Raw genomic sequence first — 16,760 nt, 5'->3', positions numbered from 1 at the left:
TCCCCGTGGGGAGCGACCCGCGGGGAGCGGGGAATGTCCCCGTGGGGAGCGGCCCGCGGGGACCGGGAAATGTCCCCGTGGGGAGCGACACCCGCGGGGACCGGGGAATGTCCCCGGGATTGTCCCCGTGGGGAGCAGCGACCCGCGGGGAGCGGGGAATGTCCCCGGGATTGTCCCCGTGGGGAGCGACACCCGCGGGGAGCAGCGACCCGCGGGGACCGGGTAATGTCCCCGTGGGGAGCGGCCCGCGGGGACCGGGGAATGTCCCCGGGATTGTCCCCGTGGGGAGCGGCGACCCGCGGGGAGCGGGGAATGTCCCCGGGATTGTCCCCGTGGGGAGCGACACCCGCGGGGACCGGGGAATGACCCCGGGATTGTCCCTGTGGGGAGCGACCCGGGAATATCCCCGGGATGTCCCCGTGGGCAGCGGCCCGCGGGGAGCGGGGAATGTCCCCGGGATTGTCCCCGTGGGGAGCGACCCGCGGGGACCGGGGAATGTCCCCGGGATTGTCCCCGTGGGGAGCGACCCGCGGGGACCGGGGAATGTCCCCGTGGGGAGCGACACCCGCGGGGAGCGGGGAATGTCCCCGGGATTGTCCCCGTGGGGAGCGACCCGGGAATGTCCCCGGGATTGTCCCCGCGGGGAGCAGCGACCCGCGGGGACCGGGGAATGTCCCCGGGATGTCCCCGTGGGAAGGGACGCTCCAGGCCCACCGAGCCCCGCCCAGGACACGGCGCGCTCCCGCGGGGGCGCGCGGAGGCAGTTACCGGCCAGAGCCGCCCGCGCGGCGGTCCCCGCGCCGCCGCCCGCCGGTGGCGCTGGGACACGGCGAGCCAACCGCCCTGCCGCTCGCCAGAGGGCTGCTGGCACCTGGGGCTGGCACTGTGGTGGCCGCCCCTCGGTGACAAACCCGCCGCCGGTGCCCGATCCTCGGGGGTGGCACACTGGTGGCACCCCCCCTTGGCGACAAACCTGCAGCCAGCCCCGATGGCAGCACCTCGGGGGTGGCCCGTTGGTGGCACGCCCTGGTGACGGCTCCGTCCCCGCTGCCAGCGCTCCGGGGCCATGCTGCGGTGCCACGTGGTCGCCGTCCACATTCCCGGGGCCACCGGCTTCGGTCCCGGGGTCCTGCTGTCCGTCCGCTTCCGAGGTACCGCGGGGTCGGGGACACCGCGGGGTCTGGGACACCCCATGGCACGCTCGCTGCCCGTGCCCGTGGCCAGTCCCCAGTGTCCCCATCCTGAGGTGCCACCGCGCCTCCTGTCTCACACAGGTGTCCCCAGGAGAACCCAGGTGATGCCCCAGGAGCGCAGCCTCACCTGGAATGAGGTGAGGTGGCCCCGGGGGTGACCCGTGGTGGCACAGGGACATCGGGTCACCCCCCTGAGCCGTGTCACGCCCCTCAGGAGCTGGTGTGGCCGCTGGACACGTGTCCCCTGAGTGCCATGGACACGCTGGGCCTGCGCCTGCGGCGCGGGGACTGCCCGCTGCCCCAGGGGTGAGTGCCAGGCCTGGGCGGACACCCTGCGGCCACCCCCTCTCCACGGCCACCCTCACCGTGTCCCCTGCTCCCACAGGGACCTGGGTGCCACCACGGTGTCCTTGGACGAGTTGGTGGCCAACCCCAGCCTGCCGATGGCCGTCAGGGACGTCCCGCTGCTGGACCACCGGGAGCGGCCGACAGGGGTGAGCCCCAGCCCCACAGCACCCCACAGCACCCCGGGGTGGCACTGTCCCCGTGTCACTGTCCCTTTGCAGTGCACCGTCACCCTCCGCTGCTACCACGACCCGCACGACGCGGCCAGGGACGTCCCTGTGACCCCCGCGCACGGCCAGGTGGCCCTGGAGCCGCCGGCGGTGGCACCTGCGGAGAGGAAAGAGGATTTCCAGGTAGGGCACCCGCGGGCGCGGTGGCACCCGGGGCGTGCCATCCCCTCGCGGCCACCGCGTCAGTGCCACCCCGCAGGTCCGGGTGAGGGTCATCAAGGGCCGCCAGCTGCGGGGCAACGACATCAAACCCGTGGTGAGGGTGCAGATCGGGAAGCAGAGCTTCCGCAGCCGCAGCCGCAGCGGGAGCAACCCCTACTTCAACGAGGTGACACCGCGGAGGGGACACGGGCGCGGCCGCTGTCCCTCAGCCCGCCCTCACTGTCCCTTCTCTGGTGTTTAGGTGTTTTGCCAGAATTTCCGCCTGACGCCGGAGCAGCTGGTGGCACAGCCCATCCAGATCCAGGTGGGATGGAGCGGTGGCACCGGGGGGACAGGGACAGGGACACAGGGGTAGGGACACAGGGACAGGGACACAGGGACAGGGACATGGGACACAGGGGTAGGGACATAGGGACAGGGACACAGGCACGGATACAGGGACACAGGGACACAGGGACAGAGAGAGGGACACAGGGGCAGGGACACAGGGACAGGGACACAGGGACGGGGACAGAGACAGGGACACAGGGACGGGGACATAGGGACAGGGACACAGGGACACAGGGGTAGGGACACAGGGACAAGGACACAGGGACACAGGGACAGGGACACAGGGACAGGGACACGGGCACGGATACAGGGACATAGAGACAGGGACACAGGGACACAGAGACAAGGACACAGGGACACAGAGACAAGGACACAGGGACAGGGACACAGGGACAGGGACACAGGGACAGAGAGAGGGACATAGGGACAGGGACACAGGTACAAGGACACAGGGACACAGGGACACAGGGCCAAGGACACAGGGACACAGGGACACAGGGACACAGGGGTAGGGACACAGGGACACAGGGACACAGGGGTAGGGACACAGGGACAAGGACACAAGGACACAGGGACAGGGACACAGGTACAAGGACACAGGGACACAGGGGTAGGGACACAGGGACAAGGACACAAGGACAAGGACACAGGGACATAGGGACAGGGACACAGGAACAGGGACATGGGCACGGATACAGGGACACAGGGACACAGGGACACAGGGACAGGGACATGGGGACAAGGACACAGGGACACAGGGACAGGGACACAGGGACAGGGACAGGGACACAGAGACAGGGACATGGGGACAAGGACACAGGAACACAGGGACACAGGGGTAGGGACACGGGGACAAGGACACAGGGACAGGGACAGGGACACAGGGACAGGGACACGGGCACGGATACAGGGACACAGGGACACAGGGACAAGGACACAGGGACACAGGGGTAGGGACAGGGACACGGGGGCAGGGACACAGGGACAGCTGTGTCCCCTTCTCTGTCCCAGGTGCTCCGTTCACCAAACATCTGCACCAAAGCCGTCATCGGCATCTTCGAGGTGAGGAGTGGGGGATTGGGATTGGGGTTTGGGAATGGGGGATTGGGGTTTGGGAATGGGGGTTTGGGAATGGGGGATCAGGAATGGGATTTGGGGACTGGGGAATTGGGAATGGGGTGTCAGGAGTGGGATTTTGGGAATGGGGTGTCAGAGCCCTCTCACCCCCTTTGCCGTTCCCACAGCTTGACGTTGGCACCGTCTACTCTGCCCCAGGTAACGACGGGGTTGGGGTGGCACTGGGTGCCACATTTTGGGGTGCCACATTTTGGGCGACGTTTCACGCCAGCAGTGGCCAGGGGCGAAGCCTCATTTTGGGGGAACACCGTGCGTTTTGGGGGTGTTTTAGGCAGGCCCTGCAGTGCCACCAGGGTGACACTGGGGTGACACAGGGGTGGCACTGGGGTGACACATTTTGGGCGACGTTTCACGCCAGCACTGGCCAGGGGCGAAGCCTCATTTTGGGGGAACAACGTGCGTTTTGAGAAGCTTTTAGGCGGGCCCTGCGGTGCCACCGGCGTGGCTCCGGTGCCACCGAGGAGGTGACCGCGGTGTCCCCGGCCGGGCAGGGCGCAGCCTGAGCGGGAAGTGGCTGAGCCTGCAGCACCCGCGGCACCGCGACGGCCGCTCGCAGGGTTTGCTGCAGGTCAGCCTCGCGGTGCGCCGCGCCGGCGAGCGCGCCCAGGTGAGCGCCCCGCCCTCCTCCGCACCCCAAAATCCATCCTCGGGGGTCCCCAGGCTGTCACCTCCCCCCTCCAGGAGCAGGAGATGCCGGCGGGGGACGAGGACGTGGAGGCCAACCTGCTGCGGCCACCGCCCTGCGCCACCACGCTGCACATCCGCGTGTTCCGCGCCGAGGACCTGCCGCGGGGTGGGGACACCGCGGGTGTGGCGTGGGGACACCACGGGTGTGACGTGGGGACACCGGGAATTGGGGTGGGGACACCGGGGATTGGGGTGGGGACACCGGGAATTGGCGTGGGGACACCGCGGGTGTGGTGTGGGGACACCGGGGATTGGCGTGGGGACATCGGGAATTGGCGTGGGGACACTGGGGATTGGGGTGGGGACACCGGGGATTGGCGTGGGGACATCGGGAATTGGCGTGGGGACACTGGGGATTGGGGTGGGGACACCGGGGATTGGCGTGGGGACATCGGGGATTGGCGTGGGGACACCGCGGGTGTGGTGTGGGGACACCGGGGATTGGGGTGGGGACACCGCGGGTGTGGTGTGGGGACACCGGGGATTGGCGTGGGGACATCGGGAATTGGCGTGGGGACACCGGGGATTGGCGTGGGGACAACGGGAATTGGCGTGGGGACATCGGGGATTGGGGTGGGGACACGAGAAATTGGTGTGGGGACACCGGGAATTGGGGTGGGGACACCGGGGATTGGCGTGGGGACATCGGGAATTGGGGTGGGGACATTGGGAATTGGGGTGGGGACACCGCGGATTGGGGTGGGGACATCGGGAATAGGGGTGGGGACATTGGGAATTGGCGTGGGGACACTGGAGATTGGGGTGGGGACACCGGGGATTGGGGTGGGGACACCGGGGATTGGGGTGGGGACACCGGGAATTAGGATGAAGGGTGGATTTGGGGACCCCCTGCTTGCTGCACGGTGGGGACACCGGGAATTTGGGGTGGGGGTGGCTTTGGGGGCTCCCCCTTCTCATCACAAGGCGGGCATGGGAGAATTTGGGGTGAAGGGGGGATTTGGGGACCATCCTGCTCACCACAGGATGACGACACCTGGAATTTGGGATGAGGGGTGGACTTGGGGACCCCCTGCTCGCTGCAGAGTGGGAACCGGGGGGATTTGGGGTGGGGATGGATTTGGGGACCCCCCAAAATCTCGCTGCTCGCCATCCCCGCGCAGAGGAGCCGGCGCGGCCGTGCCTGGGCGGCACCGCGGGCTCGCTGAAGGTGTCGGTGCGGGTCAGCTTTGCGGGCAGGACGGTGAGCACCAGGAGGGGAATTTGGGGTGCCGGGCGGGGAATTTGGGGTGCCCGGGAGCCCTGGGGGTGCCCGATCCTTCTGGGGGCTCACGGCCGTCCCCACCGCAGCTCTGTACCCGCGGGGTGCCCGCCGATGCCAGCCCCGAGTGGAACGAGGTTTTGTTCTTCCCTCTGCGGGTGAGGAACGCCCCCGGCCCCAAACAGGGGCACCCCAAAAAGGGGGACGCCCCCATTTCCACAGCCACACTCGGCGCTGTTCTGTCCCCGCAGCTGCCCCCCATCTGTGACGAGATCCTGCTGGAAATCCTGCGCGGGTGAGCGGGGGACACCCCGCGGGTTTGGGGGATATCCCCAGGTTTGGGGGACATCCCTCGGGTTTTGGGGGGCACCCCATGGGTTTGGGGACCCCCCGCGTTCGGAGTACCCCTGACCGTGCCCCCGCCAGGTCGTGCCGGAGCAAAGCCATGGGCAGGGCCACCCTGAGGCTGTCCCAAATTTCCCGGGACCCCGACGAGCTCGAGGGTGAGCGGAAGCTGTCCCTTTTTGGGGTCCCCATTAGCCATACCCCACCCCGAACCCCCTTTTCTCTGCCCCCCAGAGGGGACCCCCGGGTTCTTCCCCTGCTTCGGGCCCAGCTTCCTGCCCTTCTATGGCCCCCGGCCGGACGCTGCCAGGGTACGGAGCGGGGTTTGGGGGGAAAACGGGGTTTTTTTTGGGAGGGAATGGCGCATCTGTGGGGAAAATCGTGAGCTACTGGGGCAAAGGAAGGATTTTTGAGGGCCGTGGGATGTTTGGGGTGGGAACGGGGCAATGGAGGAGGAAATTGGGGGTTTGGAGGTGGGAATGGGATTCTGGGGCTTGTCAGTGGCGCTTTGGGGAATGGGAAAGGGAATTTGGGGTGTTTTCAAGGCCAGTGGGACTTTTGGGGTGAAGTGGGATGGGGGAAATGGAGAATGGGGCGTAAATGGGATGGGAAACGGAGAATGGGGCATTTGAGGGAAAACAGGAAATTTTGGGGCAGGACTTTAGGGGACAACGGGACGTTTGGGGTGAAACTGGGGTGGGGGAAAGGAGAACAGGGCATTTGAGGGACAAATGAGGAATTGCTGGGGAAAACACAGGACTTTAGGGGACAACGGGACGTTTGGGATGAGAATGGGATGGGGGAAACGGAGAATGGGGTGAAACTGGGGTGGGGGAAAGGAGAACAGGGCATTTGAGGGACAAATGAGGAATTGCTGGGGAACACACAGGACTTTAGGGGACAACAGGATATTTGGGATGAGAATGGGATGGGGGAAAGGAGAACAGGGCATTTGAGGGACAAATGAGGAATTGCTGGGGAAAACACAGGACTTTAGGGGACAACGGGACGTTTGGGGTGGCCATGGGATGGGGGAAAGGAGAATGGGGTGAAACTGGGGTGGGGGAAAGGAGAACAGGGCATTTGAGGGACAAATGAGGAATTGCTGGGGAAAACACAGGACTTTAGGGGACAACGGGATGTTTGGGATGAGAATGGGATGGGGGAAAGGAGAACAGGGCATTTGAGGGAAAAATGAGGAATTGCTGGGGAAAACACAGGACTTTAGGGGACAACGGGACGTTTGGGATGAGAATGGGATGGGGGAAAGGAGAATGGGGTGAAACTGGGGTGGGGGAAAGGAGAACAGGGCATTTGAGGGACAAATGAGGAATTGCTGGGGAAAACACAGGACTTTAGGGGACAACGGGATGTTTGGGATGAGAATGGGATGGGGGAAAGGAGAACAGGGCATTTGAGGGACAAATGAGGAATTGCTGGGGAAAACACAGGACTTTAGGGGACAACGGGACATTTGGGGTGGCCATGGGACACCCCGCACCCCGAGCTCGTTTCCCAGGACTCGGGGCCGGTTTACCGGGGCCGGCTGCTGCTGGAGCTCTGCACCCACACGGGGACCCCTCCCGGGCGCCAGCGCGACGCCGTCGCCCCCGTGGACGCCGAGCGGGCGCAGGTGGGGACACGGGGACACGGGCTGGTGCCACCCGCGCCCCGAGGGGCCAGCTGAGCGCTTTTTGGGGTTTCTCCTCGCCGCAGAGCCGCCTGCCCCGCTGCCAGCTGGGGCTCTGTGGGGTTTTCTACTCGGCCACTATGGTGCCAGGCGGCCCCGAGGGGCTGAGCCTCGAGCTGGGCATCGGCGGCGCCGCGGCCGCCACCGCGCCGGCGTTGCCCGCGTTCGACGGTGAGCGGGGACGGCGCCGGTGACATTGTCACCCACGCGGTGCCCGGTCTTGGGAAGGGGGCGGTGAAGACGGTGGGGGGAAAGGTTGGGAGGGATTCATTGTTGGGAAAGGTTAATTAGTGTAATTAAAGGAGGGTTCCGTCCCCACGCGCGTGAGGGACTGGGGTAATTTTGGGGTGGTTTGGGGTGTTCGGGAGTGTTTTGGGGTGGTTTGGGGCATTCGGGATGGTTTTGGGGTGTTTTGGGGTGATTCTGGGTTGATTTGGGGGGGATTTCGGGATGGTTTTGGGGTGGTTTGGGGTGTTCTGGATGGTTTTGGGGTGGTTTGGGGTGATTCTGGGTTGATTTTGGGGGGATTTCGGGATGGTTTTGGGGTGGTTTGGGGGGATTTTGGGATGGTTTTGGGGTGGTTTGGGGGGATTCTGGGTTGATTTTGGGGTGGTTGGGGGGATTCTGGGTTGATTTTGGGGGGATTTCGGGATGGTTTTGGGGAGGTTTGGGTTGATTCTGGGGTGATTCTGGGTTGATTTTGGGGTGGTTTGGGGTGTTTGGGATGGTTTTGGGGTGGTTTGGGGTGTTCGGGATGGTTTTGGGGTGGTTTGGGGTGATTCTGGGTTGATTTTGGGGTGGTTTGGGGGGATTTTGGGATGGTTTTGGGGTGGTTTGGGGTGTTTGGGATGGTATTGGGGAGGTTTGGGGTGATTCTGCGTTGATTTCGGGGTGGTTTGGGGTGATTCGGATGGTTTTGGGGTGGTTTGGGGTGATTCTGGGTTGATTTTGGGGTGTTTTGGGGTGTTCTGGATGGTTTTGGGGTGGTTTGGGGTGTTCTGGATGGTTTTGGGGTGGTTTGGGGTGATTCTGGGTTGATTTTGGGGTGTTTTGGGGGATTTTGGGATGGTTTTGGGGTGATTCTGGGTTGATTTTGGGGTGTTTTGCGGTGCTGCCAGGATGCCCTGGGCTGGGGTGATTTCAGGGTGTTTTGGGGGGATTTTGGGGTGGTTTGGGATGTTTTTGGGGTGTTGGGGACACGGATTGGGTGTCACCTGGCTGATGTCACCTGCGGATCAGGGGACAATTTGGGAATCTCGGATGATCCCGTGACACCTCCCAGGAAGCCACAGCTGCCCCTCAGCAGCACGGCCGCCTCCGTTCTGACCCCGAATTCCCCGATTTTCCCGAATTTCCCGGATTTAGGGAACCTCTACCACTACCTGCCGTGGTTCGGGGACAAACCGGTGGCCGCTGTCACCTCGCAGTGGGAGGACGCCAGGCACCACTGGGACAGCCTGAACCTCCTGCGAGCCCTGTGCCAGCACCTGGTGAGACCCCAAATCCGGCTGGGAATGAGCCCAAATCCAGGTGGGACTGATCCGAAATCAGGTGGGATTAATCCCAAATCTGGGTGGGATTGATCCCAAACCTGTGTGGGAATGATCTCAAATCCAGCTGGGACTGATCCTAAATCTGGTTGGGATTGATCCCAAATCTGTGTGGGACTGATCCCAAATCTGTGTGGGACTGATCCTAAATCCAGGTGGGATTGATCCCAAACCTGTGTGGGAATGATCCCAAATCCTGGCTGGGACTGATCCTAAATCTGGGTGGGATTGATCCCAAATCTGTGTGGGACTGATCCTAAATCCAGGTGGGATTGATCCCAAACCTGTGTGGGAATGATCTCAAATCCAGCTGGGACTGATCCTAAATCTGGGTGGGATTGATCCCAAATCTGTGTGGGACTGATCCCAAATCCTGGCTGGGACTGATCCTAAATCTGGGTGGGATTAATCCCAAATCTGTGTGGGACTGATCCCAAATCTGTGTGGGACTGATCCCAAATCTGTGTGGGACTGATCCTAAATCCGGCTGGGATTAATCCCAAATCCGGGTGGGATTGATCCCAAACCTGTGTGGGAATGATCTCAAATCCAGCTGGGGTTGATCCCAAATCTGGGTGGGAATGATTCCAAATCTGTGTGGGACTGATCCTAAATCCAGGTGGGATTAATCCCAAATCCAGTTGGGATTGATCCCGAATCCATTTGGGGACGGACTGGGGTGTGACTGACCCCAAATCCAGCTGGGGTGGGGTGGGACTGACCCCAAACCCATTTGGGGACGGATTGGGGTGGGACTGACCCCAAATCCAGCTGGGGACGGAATGGGGTGGGACTGACCCCAAATCCAGCTGGGGACGGAATGGGGTGGGACTGACCCCAAATCCAGCTGGGGTGGGGTGGGACTGACCCCAAACCCATTTGGGGACGGATTGGGGTGGGACTGACCCCAAACCCATTTGGGGATGGATTGGGGTGGGACTGACCCCAAACCCATTTGGGGATGGATTGGGGTGGGACTGACCCCAAATCCATTTGGGGATGGATTGGGGTGGGACTGACCCCAAATCCAGCTGGGGTGGGGTGGGACTGACCCCAAACCCATTTGGGGACGGATTGGGGTGGGACTGACCCCAAATCCAGCTGGGGTGGGGTGGGACTGACCCCAAATCCATTTGGGGACGGATTGGGGCCGTTCCCAGGAGGGGAACCTGGCTGAGCTGCGGGGACGCCGCGGGGACGCCGCGAGGGACATCGGGACGAAGCTGCTGCGGGAGCTGGACCAGGACTGCGAGTGAGCGATCCCAAATCCCCAAATCCGGCTTTGGGGCCGGGCAATCCCGAGTCTCGGGGGGGAATGTGGGGCTGGCAGTCAGGGTTTAGGGGATTTGGGACACTTGGGGGGACAGGGGGTCATTCCGGAGCGGAATCTGGGGTGGAAATGGGATGAGGGGGACCTGGGGTGTTTGGGGCGGCCCTAAGTGGTTTGGGGGTGATTTTGGGGTATTTTGGGGTATTTTGGGGGGATTTTGAGGTGCTGCAAAGATGCCCTGGACTGGGGTGATTTTGGGATGATTTGGGGGCAGTTCTGGGGTGATTTTGGGGTGTTTTGGTGTAATTTGTGGTGTTCTGGGATGATTCTGGGGTGTTTTGGGATCTTTTTGGGGTGATTTGAGGTGTTTTGGGGTGCTGCAGGGACGCCCTGGACTGGGGTGGTTTCGGGGTGACTCTGGGATGTTTTTGGGGTAATTTTGGGGTGATTTTGGGCTGTTTTGGGCCCTGCAGGACCGCCCTGGATGGGGAAGATCCTGGGGTGATTTGGGGATGATTTTGGGGTGATTTAGGGGTGATTTGGGGTGCTGCAGGAACGCCCTGGACTGGGGTGGTTTCGGGGTGACTCAGGGATGTTTTGGGGGGGATTTTGGGCAGTTTTGGGCCCTGCAGGACCGCCCTGGATGGGGAAGATCCTGGGGCGATTTGGGGATGTTTTTTGGGTGATTTTGGGGTGATTTGGGGTGCTGCAGGAACGCCCTGGACTGGGGTGGTTTCGGGGTGACTCTGGGATGTTTTGGGGGTGATTTTGGGGTGATTTTGGGCCCTGCAAGACCGCCCTGGACGGGGGTGATCCTGGGGTGATTTGGGGATGTTTTTGGGGTGATTTTGGGGCGATTTTGGGTGCTGCAGGAACGCCCTGGACTGGGGTGGTTTCGGGGTGACTCTGGGATGTTTTGGGGGTGATTTTGGGCAGTTTTGGGCCCTGCAGGGCCGCCCTGGACGGGGGTGATCCTGGGGTGATTTGGGGATGTTTTTTGGGGTGATTTTGGGGTGATTTGGGGTGCTGCAGGAACGCCCTGGACTGGGGTGGTTTCGGGGTGACTCTGGGATGTTTTTGGGGTAATTTTGGGGTGATTTTGGGCTGGTTTGGGCCCTGCAGGGCCGCCCTGGACGGGGGTGATCCTGGGGTGATTTGGGGATGTTTTTTGGGTGATTTTGGGGTGATTTGGGGTGCTGCAGGAACGCCCTGGACTGGGGTGGTTTTGGGGTGACTCAGGGATGTTTTGGGGGTGATTTTGGGGTGATTTTGGGCTGTTTTGGGCCCTGCAGGGCCGCCCTGCACTGCCTGGAGGAGCAGCCCACTCTGACCGCCCTGGACCAGCAGCTCCGCAGCTGCCGGCGCCTCGTCCTGCGGCGGCTTCGGCGCGAGGCCGGGACCAGCGGCCAGCACGGGGACACCCTGGGGACAGCGGCCCAGGGGTGGCTGCGGCGCGCGGCCGCACTGGCCGTGGAGGTGACCCCCAAAACCCCAACGCGGGACAAATCCAAACCCCACAATGCTGAGCTTGGGCGCGTCCAGGGTGCCTTTGGGGCAGTTGCTGTGCCCGTTCCGGTGCCGCTCTCACCCCCGTGCCCTGTCCCCGTGTCCCCGCAGCCCCAGGCCGGTGTCCCCGACGTGCAGCTGTGGCTGCTGCAGGGCCAGCTCCGGGTGGCCTCGGCCCGTGTCGCCGCCACCGATGTCCTGCACTCCCCGCGCGGCCCCGGCGCCTGCGGCCGCCTCTGCGGGAGGATCCTCACCCTGTTCCTGGTGGGAGCTCCCGCTGTCCCCTGGTGTCGCCTTCATGTCCCCCTGGTGTCCCCACAGCCCCTTTGTGCCCCTCCATGTCCCGTTGGTGTCCCTCCATGTCCCCTCCTTCTCTGCTCCATGTCCCCTCCATGTCCCCTCGTGTCCCCTCCATCCCTGCTCCATGTCCCCCTCATGTCCCCTCCATGTCCCCCTCATGTCCCCTCCATGTCCCCTCATGTCCCCTCCATGTCCCCTCATGTCCCCCTCCATGTCCCCTCGTGTCCCCTCCGTCCCTGCTCCATGTCCCCTCTCTATTTCCACCTCATGTCCCCTCCATGTCCCCTCCATGTCCCCTCATGTCTCCTCCGTCCCTGCTCCATGTCCCCCTCATGTCCCCCTCATGTCCCCCTCATGTCCCCCTCATGTCCCCCTCCATGTCCCCTCCATGTCCCCCTCATGTCCCCCTCATGTCCCCCTCATGTCCCCCTCCATGTCCCCCTCATGTCCCCCTCATGTCCCCCTCCATGTCCCCTCCATGTCCCCTCGTGTCCCCTCCATCCCTGCTCCATGTCCCCTCTCTATTTCCACCTCATGTCCCCTCCATGTCCCCTCCATGTCCCCTCATGTCCCCTCTGTCCCTGCTCCATGTCCCCTCCATGTCCCCTCCATGTCCCCTCATGTCCCCTCTGTCCCTGCTCCATGTCCCCTCCATGTCCCCTCCATGTCCCCTCGTGTCCCCTCCGTCCCTGCTCCATGTCCCCTCTCTATTCCCACCTCATCTCCTCCAAGTCCCTGCTCTCTGTCCCCTCTGTGTCCCCGTCCCCTGCACACCCCGCCATGTCCCCTGTGTGTCCCCCCCCGCGTGTCCCCGCCGCTCGGTGACACTTTGTGCCGCAGGGCTGCGGGGACAGCCAGGCACAGGTGCGGGTCCGGCTGTGGCTGGGGCGAGTGGCCGAGAGCGGGGAGCTGGCCCGGCTGCTCGGGGGGAGCCTGCGCTTCTACAGCGAGACGGTGGGGACAGGGGAGGGGACAGCAGGGGGACAGGGGAGGGGACAGCATGGGGACAGGGTGGGGGACAGTACAGGGGACAGCATGGGGACAGCATGGGGACAGGGGAGGGGACAGCATGGGGACAGGGTGGGGGACAGTACAGGGGACAGCATGGGGACAGGGGAGGGGACAGCATGGGGACAGGGGAGGGGACAGCATGGGGACAGCATGGGGACAGCATGGGGACAGCATGGGGACAGAAGGGGAGGGGACAGCGGGGAGGGAACACCTGGGAGGGGACAGCACCCCACAGTGTCCCCTAAGGCCAGCCCCTGTGTCCCCGCAGTACGAGAACCAGACGCGGCTGTTGGGGAAATGGGGGCCCCGGAAGCTTTTGGGGCGCCCCGCGTTCTCCGACAGCTCCGGCCGGGCCGCGCCCCCACCGGACGAGCTGCGGCCCCCCAAGGGCTGGCGCTGGGACGGCCCCTGGAGCGTGGAGCGGCCGCGGCGGTGAGCCGAGGGGACAGCCACCCCTGTCCCTGCGGGGAGCGCGGTGACGCCAGCCGTGTCCCCCGGTGTCCCCAGGGTGCCGGCATGGGCGGAGGGCGCGGTGACACCAGCCGTGTCCCCCGGTGTCCCCAGGGTGCCGGCACGGGCGGGGAGCGCGGTGACACCAGCCGTGTCCCCCGGTGTCCCCAGGGTGCCGGCACGGGTGGGGAGCGCGGTGACACCAGCCGTGTCCCCCGGTGTCCCCAGGGTGCCGGCGCGGGCGGGGAGCGCGGTGACACCAGCCGTGTCCCCCGGTGTCCCCAGGGTGACGGCGCGGGTGGGGAGCGCGGTGACACCAGCCGTGTCCCCCGGTGTCCCCAGGGTGCTGGCATGGGCGGAGGGCGCGGTGACACCAGCCGTGTCCCCCGGTGTCCCCAGGGTGCCGGCACGGGCGGAGGGCGCCGTGACACCAGCCGTGTCCCCAGGGTGCCGGCGCGGGTGGGGAGCGCGGTGACACCAGCCGTGTCCCCCGGTGTCCCCAGGGTGCCGGCGCGGGCGGAGGGCGCGGGGAGCGCGGTGCTGGAGGAGCTCTACGAGAACCAGAGCCGCGACCCCAGCGGGGGCTGGGCCAGCACGGCCAGCACGGACGCCGTGAGTGGGGGACAGCGTGGGGACAGCGTGGGGACAGCGCGGGTGACACCGGAGTGTCGCGGCTCAGCGCTCGCCTGGTTTTGCAGAAGGGAGTGGCGGTGCCACCGAAGGAGGAGGTGGCGTGTCCCCAGGGCTGGCGCGTCACCAGTGACTGGCACGTGGACATGGAGGGGGCCGAGGATGAGGACGGTGAGTGGGGGTCCCCGGTGGGCACGGCAGCGTGGGGGGACAGGGACAGGGGTGACAAGGATGGGATGACAGGATAGGGGTGACAGGGGTGAGGGTGGCAGGGATAGGGTCGCAGGAACAGGGTGACAGGGAAGGAGGGGATGGAGATGGGGTGACAGGGCCACGGTGACAGGGACAGGGCGGCACGGAAGGAGCTGGCCCGTGTGTGCAGGTTGGCAGTACGGGGTGGGCACGGAGGATGGCAGCCCCCCGGCAGCGTGGCACAGCAAGGGACAGCAGTGCCACACCCTCCGGCGGCGGCGCTGGGTCCGGGTCTGCCACAGGGACAGCGACAGCTGGGCACAGGAGCAGGACACGGACACCCGCAGCACCCTGGTGACACACAGGGACAGGGGGTGGAGGTGGCAGGGTGGGGGTGAGGGGATGGAGGGGACAGGGATGGGTGTGACAGGGATGGAGATGGCAGGATGGGGGTGACAGGGGTGGAGGTGACAGGGATGGGGGTGACAGGGATGGAGATGGCAGGATGGGGATGGTGGAGGATACCAAGGATGGGGTGACAGAGGTGGGGGTGACAGGGATGGAGATGGCAGGATGGGGGTGATGGAGGATACCAAGGATGGGGATGACAGGGGTGGAGGTGACAGGGATGGGGGTGACATGGGTGGGGATGGCAGGATGGGGATGGTGGAGGATACCAAGGATGGGGTGACAGGGGTGGAGGTGACAGGGATGGGGGTGACAGGGATGGGGGTGACGGGGATGGAGATGGCAGGATGGGGGTGACAGGGGTGGAGGTGACAGGGATGGGGGTGACACGGGTGGGGATGGCAGGATGGGGATGATGGAGGATACCAAGGATGGGGTGACAGGGGTGGGGGTGACAGAGGTGGGGGTGACAGGGATGGGGGTGACACGGGTGGGGATGGCAGGATGGGGATGGTGGAGGATAACAAGGATGGGGTGACAGAGGTGGGGGTGACAGGATGGGGATGGCAGGATGGGGGTGATGGAGGATACCAAGGATGGGGTGACAGGGGTGGAGGTGACAGGGATGGAGGTGACAGGGATGGAGATGGCAGGATGGGGATGGTGGAGGATACCAAGGATGGGGATGACAGGGATGGGGATGGCAGGGATGGGGGTGACACGGGTGGGGATGGCAGGATGGGGGTGACAGGGGTGGAGGTGACAGGGATGGGGTGACAGGGATGGAGATGGCAGGATGGGGATGGTGGAGGATACCAAGGATGGGGTGACAGGGGTGGAGGTGACAGGGATGGGGGTGACAGGGATGGGGATGGCAGGGATGGGGGTGATGGAGGATACCAAGGATGGGGTGACAGGGGTGGAGGTGACAGGGATGGGGGTGACACGGGTGGAGATGGCAGGATGGGGATGGTGGAGGATACCAAGGATGGGGTGACAGAGGTGGAGGTGACAGGGATGGGGGTGACAGGGATGGGGGTGACAGGGATGGGGGTGATGGGGGATGAGGGCGGTGGGTTGGGGTGATGGGATGATCATGAGATGAAGGAGCTGATGGGGATGAGGATGGCAGTCCCCGTGTCACCTTGTCCCCGTGCCATGCTGTCCCCGTGCCACGCTGTCCCCGTGCCACGCTGTCCCCGTGCCATGCTGTCGCCGTGCCGTGCCCCTCCAGGACCCCGAGGAGCTGTGGGAGGACGAGGCCTGGCAGCCTGAGTGCTTCTGGGGCTGCACCTTCCAGCCCAAGGTCCCGGCCGGTCCCCGGTGCCGCCGGCGGCGCTGGCAGCGCAGCCTGGTGCCCGCCGAGCCCACGGCCGTGGCACCGCTCTTCCTGCTCCAGGAAGCCCCGGTAGGAACGGGGCGGGGGCAACGGGAGGGACCTGGGGAACGGGAGAAGTGGAGAGGGAAGGGAAGATGGAGGGGAGGGAAGGGGGAGGGAGAGAGATGGATGGATGATGGATGGATGGATGATGGATGATGGATGGATGATGGATGGATGGATGGATGATGGATGGATGATGGATGATGGATGGATGGATGATGGATGGATGATGGATGATGGATGATGGATGGATGATGGATGATGGATGGGTCCATGGATGGATGATGGATGGATCCATGGATGGATGATGGATGGATGATGGATGGCTGATGGATGGATAGATGATGGCTGATGGATGATGGATGGATGGATGATGGCTGATGGATGGATGGATGATGGATGGATGATGGATGATGGATGGATGATGGATGGATGGAGGCTGGATGGAGCCCTGTGGAGCGAGGCCATGAGAGGACAGTCGCACACGGGACAGGGGGACAGCAGGGCCCAGCCCTGTCCTCTCCCAGGACACCGAGGAGCTGGGCCAGGACAATCCAGCTGTGGCCCCGCAGCTGCCGGGGGGCTCCTCCCTGACACCCCTTCAGCAGCCGCCCCCCTTCATCCTCTGCACCTTCCAACGTGAGTCCGAGGGCCGGGAGTGACCGGGAGTGACCGGGGAGGGACCGGGAGGGAGGGGCAGTGACCAGGGAGGTGCCAGGAGGCA

At 64.3% G+C, this 16,760-nt stretch overlaps 1 protein-coding gene across 1 annotated transcript in view; it reads left to right on the top strand.

Annotated features, from left to right (window-relative positions):
- Positions 1–991: 991 nt before the first annotated feature.
- Positions 992–16,760, top strand: part of FER1L5 (fer-1 like family member 5) — a 31,336-nt gene continuing 15,567 nt past the window's right edge. Inside the window, exons 1-29 of the mRNA XM_068174360.1 lie at positions 992–1,151; positions 1,275–1,330; positions 1,408–1,499; positions 1,579–1,687; positions 1,760–1,891; positions 1,968–2,096; positions 2,172–2,234; positions 3,272–3,322; positions 3,505–3,535; positions 3,889–4,004; positions 4,079–4,207; positions 5,211–5,285; positions 5,393–5,461; positions 5,555–5,598; positions 5,730–5,806; positions 5,883–5,959; positions 7,168–7,281; positions 7,365–7,509; positions 8,704–8,828; positions 10,049–10,140; positions 11,451–11,928; positions 12,805–12,918; positions 13,244–13,407; positions 13,654–13,884; positions 13,929–14,037; positions 14,124–14,226; positions 14,438–14,601; positions 15,899–16,063; positions 16,564–16,694. Of these exons, the coding sequence (XP_068030461.1) occupies positions 1,067–1,151; positions 1,275–1,330; positions 1,408–1,499; positions 1,579–1,687; positions 1,760–1,891; positions 1,968–2,096; positions 2,172–2,234; positions 3,272–3,322; positions 3,505–3,535; positions 3,889–4,004; positions 4,079–4,207; positions 5,211–5,285; positions 5,393–5,461; positions 5,555–5,598; positions 5,730–5,806; positions 5,883–5,959; positions 7,168–7,281; positions 7,365–7,509; positions 8,704–8,828; positions 10,049–10,140; positions 11,451–11,928; positions 12,805–12,918; positions 13,244–13,407; positions 13,654–13,884; positions 13,929–14,037; positions 14,124–14,226; positions 14,438–14,601; positions 15,899–16,063; positions 16,564–16,694 (3,470 nt within the window). The 5' untranslated portion in view covers positions 992–1,066. The remainder of the gene's footprint in view (positions 1,152–1,274; positions 1,331–1,407; positions 1,500–1,578; positions 1,688–1,759; positions 1,892–1,967; positions 2,097–2,171; positions 2,235–3,271; positions 3,323–3,504; positions 3,536–3,888; positions 4,005–4,078; positions 4,208–5,210; positions 5,286–5,392; positions 5,462–5,554; positions 5,599–5,729; positions 5,807–5,882; positions 5,960–7,167; positions 7,282–7,364; positions 7,510–8,703; positions 8,829–10,048; positions 10,141–11,450; positions 11,929–12,804; positions 12,919–13,243; positions 13,408–13,653; positions 13,885–13,928; positions 14,038–14,123; positions 14,227–14,437; positions 14,602–15,898; positions 16,064–16,563; positions 16,695–16,760) is intronic.

The sequence above is a fragment of the Anomalospiza imberbis genome, chromosome 28 (genome assembly GCF_031753505.1).
Source record: "Anomalospiza imberbis isolate Cuckoo-Finch-1a 21T00152 chromosome 28, ASM3175350v1, whole genome shotgun sequence".
Classification (NCBI taxonomy): domain Eukaryota; kingdom Metazoa; phylum Chordata; class Aves; order Passeriformes; family Viduidae; genus Anomalospiza; species Anomalospiza imberbis.
The sequence above is the reverse complement of the archived record's forward strand: the minus strand, read 5'-3'. Positions and strand labels throughout refer to the sequence as shown.